The sequence below is a fragment of the Sinocyclocheilus anshuiensis genome, unplaced genomic scaffold (genome assembly GCF_001515605.1).
Source record: "Sinocyclocheilus anshuiensis isolate Anshui unplaced genomic scaffold, SAMN03320099.WGS_v1.1 scaffold169, whole genome shotgun sequence".
Classification (NCBI taxonomy): domain Eukaryota; kingdom Metazoa; phylum Chordata; class Actinopteri; order Cypriniformes; family Cyprinidae; genus Sinocyclocheilus; species Sinocyclocheilus anshuiensis.
Genome location: NW_015539818.1, coordinates 149,618 through 156,009, shown reverse-complemented (window position 1 = coordinate 156,009; position 6,392 = coordinate 149,618). Strand labels below are relative to the sequence as shown.

The window sequence follows — 6,392 nt, the reverse complement described above, 5'->3', positions numbered from 1 at the left end:
CCCCCCCCCCAAAATATAAAAAATAAAAATGTAATTAAAATTACCTTTTTAGCAATGAGAAATAAAAAGGGTATCGATACCTTCTGAAGGCACTATATATTTATAGTGTGTACAACATTTCAACCCAAAAACTGATACCTGCCCACTAAAACATTCAGAAACTACCAGCTGTAGCATGAAGCAAGTCTGATAAACATCACACCTCTGTCAGCAATCCATCTATGGGTTCGTCCTGTTTTCACACAGAATAACCTTACATTATGGCAAGCAAATATGAACGCACAGACAGAAGATAAACGTGTAAATATTTCCAGCTAAACGGACTGAGCAGTCATGTTTGAGTACTGTAACAAAGAAATCACCAAATAAATGTCTAAATCTATGAACTCGTATGGCTATTTTCACATATAGTTGCTGCAAGACTTTTGAATGGATTTTTTTATATTGCAGTCGCAGGCCTTCATCCTGTTCAGTCTACAAGTCACAAAACGTTTCCATATTCTTGCACTCGCTTGCTTTCCACCGTTTCATGCAGACCATATAGTGTCTTTTCCATCAAGTACAAAAATATATTTCTATTGACAAAAGCAAACGTCAGTAAATATTAGTTATCTGCAGACAGATCTGTGAGGTGTACAAAGTTACTAACTGTTCAGTTGAGTTACTCATATAAGCAATTAACATCACATCACACATGGGAGCAGATGCTTTACAATATCTAAACACAGAATGATGTTTAAGATGCTGTTTCTGCTTTTCTCATTTAAAATCAAATACTTGAAGACAGAAGAACCATTTGTTTTTCTGACTTACAAACATTTGAAAAAATACTCTCGTAACCAAGACTAGTTCATGTTCAGGCACATACACTAGTATAGAGGTGAAATGTGTCATTTCTACTCTTTCGTCCATCTTGAACTCTACTGGTCACGTCAGAAATTGTCGTGTTGGGAGGCTCAAACAAGCATCACAGGGTTTCACTCTTCAGCAAGTCAAACTACCAATGTGACTCTGAACGTGAAACCGGCAGGAAAGTATCTTAGTGACAGACAAATGACACACTTCACCTCTGAAGAGTGAAAGACACAGAAAACACAAGCTCTGGTTGAACGGATAGACATCTCATCCATAGCTGTAGGTGAAGTTGTAAGTGCTGGGCTCTTTGGGCACAGGGGGCGGAGCCTCAGGGATGGTGATATTCTCCAGATCGAGGAGGCGGAGCTTCATTTCCATGCTCATTAATGTGTCAAGGTCACTTCGTGTGAGATCGCTTCCCAACTCCTTCCCCAAGAGCGCAGACAGCCCATCTGTCCAGATGCAATACTGATCCACACAAACAAACAGCACAAAGGTCACTCATCTTTCCACAAATTATACATTTTTCCCAATAAAGTATAAAATACCATATTCAAACAACACAGTCTGTAACACAAACAGTCTCTGTCAATCTGTGGACTCAAGGTCTATAGTGTCCCATTAAAGCTGCACTTCACTCTGGAATGTAAGTCTGTCATGATGCATTAAGCACGCAGTTTGATGCTTATAGTCTTGTCTTTTGCATACTGCTGCTGTTTGTAAATATTGCTGTAATGCAGTTCTAGGATTACTTTCACTGTAATGTTACTATTGCATGCTAGTTTTGCAGAGATGTGCTTTTGCAATCAAAACAGGGCCACATATACTTGCAAAAGAAATAAAGTATTGCAAAAGAAAATAAAGTTTTGCAAAAAAATTGAAAGTATTGAGAAAACATAAATAAGATTTTTGCAAACAAAAATGAATAATTGCAAAAGAAAATGAAACGGAGCAAAAGCAATTATTTTTGCATGGCCATATCTACTAATTTATTTGCAACATTGCCGTTTTTCGTTTCAGTCAAGTGTGAGCTTGCGATACCGTTTGATCCCTTTGCGCTTCACGTTTCTGCGCGTCTCACTTTCTGGCATTGTTTTGACATGGGGGTGGAATCAAGGGACTGGGGCGTGTACAACAGGCCTGGGAATGCCTCCCTGGAAGTTATGTCATTGGCCAGAGACTCAGATCACAGCTGATCAAGGCACCATCATTAAGCAGAGGCATGTGGGTGGATCGTTTCCTATTATTCACTAGCATTAAAAGTTAGTTATAGTTCATTTTATTAACTATATTTGTATCAGCAGCCTTTGTTTAAGTTAAAGGGATAGTTCACCCAAAAATGAAAATTAGACAATTTTTTACTCACCCTCAACCATACGTTTTTGTAAGAAAAATATCCATATTCAAAACGTAATAATCACATTAATCTAGCTTGCGTACAACAGTTGTACACAGAAGCAGCTCCGGGCGGATGACGTAGGACGTCGGTGTTGCGCATTCGCCGCTCAGAAGTGACGAACGCGGAAGCGCAGGGGAGAGATGGTTATTTTTCTTACAAAAACGCATCGATTCGCTACAGGAGGCTTTTGTCCACCCCCCGGAGCCGTGTGAGGCACTTTTTATTATGGATGGATGCGCTTTATTTCACTTCTTTTGGACTGATGAACTGCAACACCCGCTGACTGCCATTAAACAGCTTGGATGATCAAAGACAATTTTTAATATAACTTTTTTAAAGTTTAAATGGTTTTAAATTATTAAAATTAGGGCTGCGACGATAAATCGATGCAGAATCGATTCGTGGATGGATTCTGAGATCTTCCGAATGCATCGCGGTTCTCTCTGGAATCTATTCTGAGCTTAGATTTTAACAGCAAATGGCGCTCTAATCTAGTTTTTATCCACACACTCAAATGCTCACGAAGAAGTGCCGAAGAGCGCTTGTGCGTTCGGCTGAGTCATGTAATTTCACCTCGGCTCAGAATGCTTTTATGACGCGAGATTAATGTAAACACAGCCCACTGTGAACACCCTTGTAATCTGCTTCAAACTTTTCAAATTTGATGAATGATTATTTATGTTCAAGTGTGTGCAAGGATTTGAAAACAAGCAGAGTACGGCTGTTTCTAAAGCATGCAGTGCCATCTGCTGTTCAAAACTAAGCTCAGAATCGACTCGAGAAAGATTTGCAATGCATTCGGAAAATCTCAGAATCGATGCTGAATCATGTCTCGATTCGCGATGCATCGATTTATTTTCCCAGCCCTAATTAAAATGTGTATTGTTTCCTTTTGTTAACTAAATGTGTATTAACAGTGTTTGTTTAAAATCTCTTCACCTGTGGGAGTATGCCAGCACACAGAAGCGTTCTTTGTTTACATTAGTTCAGAGTTACTGCTAGTTTTAATGTAAAAGAATGTAATTAACTTAATAAATTATAAATCATTAAGACTCAAGCTTCATATCAATATTGACTTCTTTTTTCATGTACATAACTCCTGACATAAATTAAGAAATGACTGTCACTGTAAGATTCAAAAACTGAAGCTTTAGTCTTTTTGGTTTAGTTTCGTCGTGGCCACGATATATTAATTTGTGGGAATGTGATAATATGTCGGTATCGCAAGCTCACACTTGATTGAAACAAAAATAAAAGCAGCGTTGAAAATAAATTAGTCAATATGGCCATGGAAAATATGTATTGCAAAATCATTGCTTTTACACTGTTTCATTTATATTGACGATAAATCGATGCAGAATCGATTCGTGGATGGATTCTGAGATCTTCCGAATGCATCGCGGTTCTCTCTGGAATCTATTCTGAGCTTAGATTTTAACAGCAAATGGCGCTCTAATCTAGTTTTTATCCACACGCTCAAATGCTCACGAAGAAGTGCCGAAGAGCGCTTTTGCGTTCGGCTGAGTCATGTAATTTCACCTCGGCTCAGAATGCTTTTATGACGCGAGATTAATGTAAACACAGCCCACTGTGAACACCCTTGTAATCTGCTTCAAACTTTTCAAATTTGATGAATGATTATTTATGTTCAAGTGTGTGCAAGGATTTGAAAACAAGCAGAGTACGGCTGTTTCTAAAGCATGCAGTGCCATCTGCTGTTCAAAACTAAGCTCAGAATCGACTCGAGAAAGATTTGCAATGCATTCGGAAAATCTCAGAATCGATGCTGAATCATGTCTCGATTCGCGATGCATCGATTTATTTTCCCAGCCCTAATTAAAATGTGTATTGTTTCCTTTTGTTAACTAAATGTGTATTAACAGTGTTTGTTTAAAATCTCTTCACCTGTGGGAGTATGCCAGCACACAGAAGCGTTCTTTGTTTACATTAGTTCAGAGTTACTGCTAGTTTTAATGTAAAAGAATGTAATTAACTTAATAAATTATAAATCATTAAGACTCAAGCTTCATATCAATATTGACTTCTTTTTTCATGTACATAACTCCTGACATAAATTAAGAAATGACTGTCACTGTAAGATTCAAAAACTGAAGCTTTAGTCTTTTTGGTTTAGTTTCGTCGTGGCCACGATATATTAATTTGTGGGAATGTGATAATATGTCGGTATCGCAAGCTCACACTTGATTGAAACAAAAATAAAAGCAGCGTTGAAAATAAATTAGTCAATATGGCCATGGAAAATATGTATTGCAAAATCATTGCTTTTACACTGTTTCATTTATATTTTGCAATTCTTTATTTTTGTTAGCAAAAAGCTCATTTATGTTTTCTCAGTAGTTTCATTTTTGTTGCAAAACTTTATTTTCTTTTGCAATACTTCAATTCCTTCGCAAGTATATGTGGCCATGTTTTGACTCCATACTCAGCTGCTGCTGCACATAACATATATATGAGTGATACTCTAAACCTTAATGGGTTTTTAATATATGTAAAGCTGTAAAGACATGTAAAATACTGTGTGCTCATTTACAAACAAATCAGTGTTTAATCTGTGAGAATTTCTACTGTCAAAATGACATTTGTTTTGGTCATTGTGTTTTGGATAAGGCTTGTAAATGGTATATTTAAATTTTTGATCATAAATTGTAATTTCGATTTCTTCCTTGCTGAAAAATCCAGAATAAACCAGCATGAATTCCATGCTGGTACAGGCTAGTTTATGCAATTTAGTGATGCTATAGTGCTGGTCCAGATGGTGGACCAGCATAATGGAGCTGGTGAAGCTGGTTCTGAAAAATTTATTTTTTTATTTGTTTTAGTAAGGATTATATTATTGATAAAATATTATGTAAAGTTGTGAAAAAAAAAATAAAAATTCAAACCAGTGACACATTTCAAAAGATTTATGTTCTGTTTCAAAGGATCTGTGCACAAATAATTTAAAATCAGTTTAAAAGAGCTTGTGTACATTGCAAAACTAAAATCTTCATATTTCCACAACAAGATCAACAGCTCACCTGACATGCATAATCTCTTCAAAACATTCAATTCTCTCCTCTGTCCCCCTCCACCATGCCCCACCACCTCCTTAACAGCCGATGACATTGCCAAATTCTTCACAAACAAAACTAGAACAATCAGCAGCCAGTTCTCAGCTCCACACACACAGGAACTTAAACCAACCACATCTACTGCTAAAATTCCCCTCTTCTCCTTCTGTCCCCTCACTAAAAATTCCCATCTTCTCCTTCTGTCCCCTCACTGAGGCAGAAGTATCCAAACTTCTCCTCTCCAGCCATCCTACAACATGCCCTCTAGACCCATTCCCCTTACCTCTTCTCCAAGCAATCTCCCCAACACTCTTACCAGCACTCACACACATAATCAACACATCTCTTCTCACTGGCACTTTACCCACTTCATTCAAGCAGGCTCGGGTAACCCCACTGCTAAAAAACCTACATTAAACACTTCACTTACTGATAGCTACAGACCTGTCTCTCTCCTTCCATTCATAGCGAAAACACTTGAATGAGTTGTTTTCAACCAGGTATCCTCATTTCTTTCACAGAATAACCTACTGGACGCTAACCAATCAGGTTTCAGATGTGGACATTCAATTGAGACTGCGCTACTCTCAGTCACTGAAGCCTTGCGGATTGCAAAAGCTGAAAAGATATTACTTATTGGACCAAAAAACAGTACACAGAATCTCTTGGATTACAATTTGCAACTAGATGGATGTCCTGTTACTGGAACTTTCAAGCTTAGAAAACATGATCATATTACCCCAATTTTACAGTCTCTGCACTGGCTATCTATTAAGTTCTGTATTAGTTACAAAATACTATTACTTACCTATAATGCCCTTAATGGGTTAGCTCCTGCATACCTAACTAGTCTTCTACCACGCTACAATCCATCACGCTCCCTAAGGTCGCAAAACTCTGGACTTTTGGTAGTACCTGGGATAGCAAAGTTCACTAAAGGAGGTAGAGCTTGTTCGCATTTGGCTCCCACACTCAGCCTTCCTGATAACGTTCGGGGCTCAGACACACTCTCTCTGTTTAAATCTAGATTAAAGACACATCTCTTTGGCCAAGCATTCAAATAATGC

At 37.8% G+C, this 6,392-nt stretch overlaps 1 protein-coding gene across 2 annotated transcripts in view; it reads right to left on the bottom strand.

The window, feature by feature from the left end:
- Positions 1-9: 9 nt before the first annotated feature.
- elmo2 (engulfment and cell motility 2) overlaps positions 10-6,392 on the bottom strand; it is a 38,235-nt gene continuing 31,852 nt past the window's right edge. For both annotated transcript variants that reach the window (XM_016480126.1, XM_016480127.1), the window contains exon 21: positions 10-1,323. In XM_016480126.1, the coding sequence (XP_016335612.1) occupies positions 1,123-1,323 (201 nt within the window). In that variant the 3' untranslated portion in view covers positions 10-1,122. The remainder of the gene's footprint in view (positions 1,324-6,392) is intronic.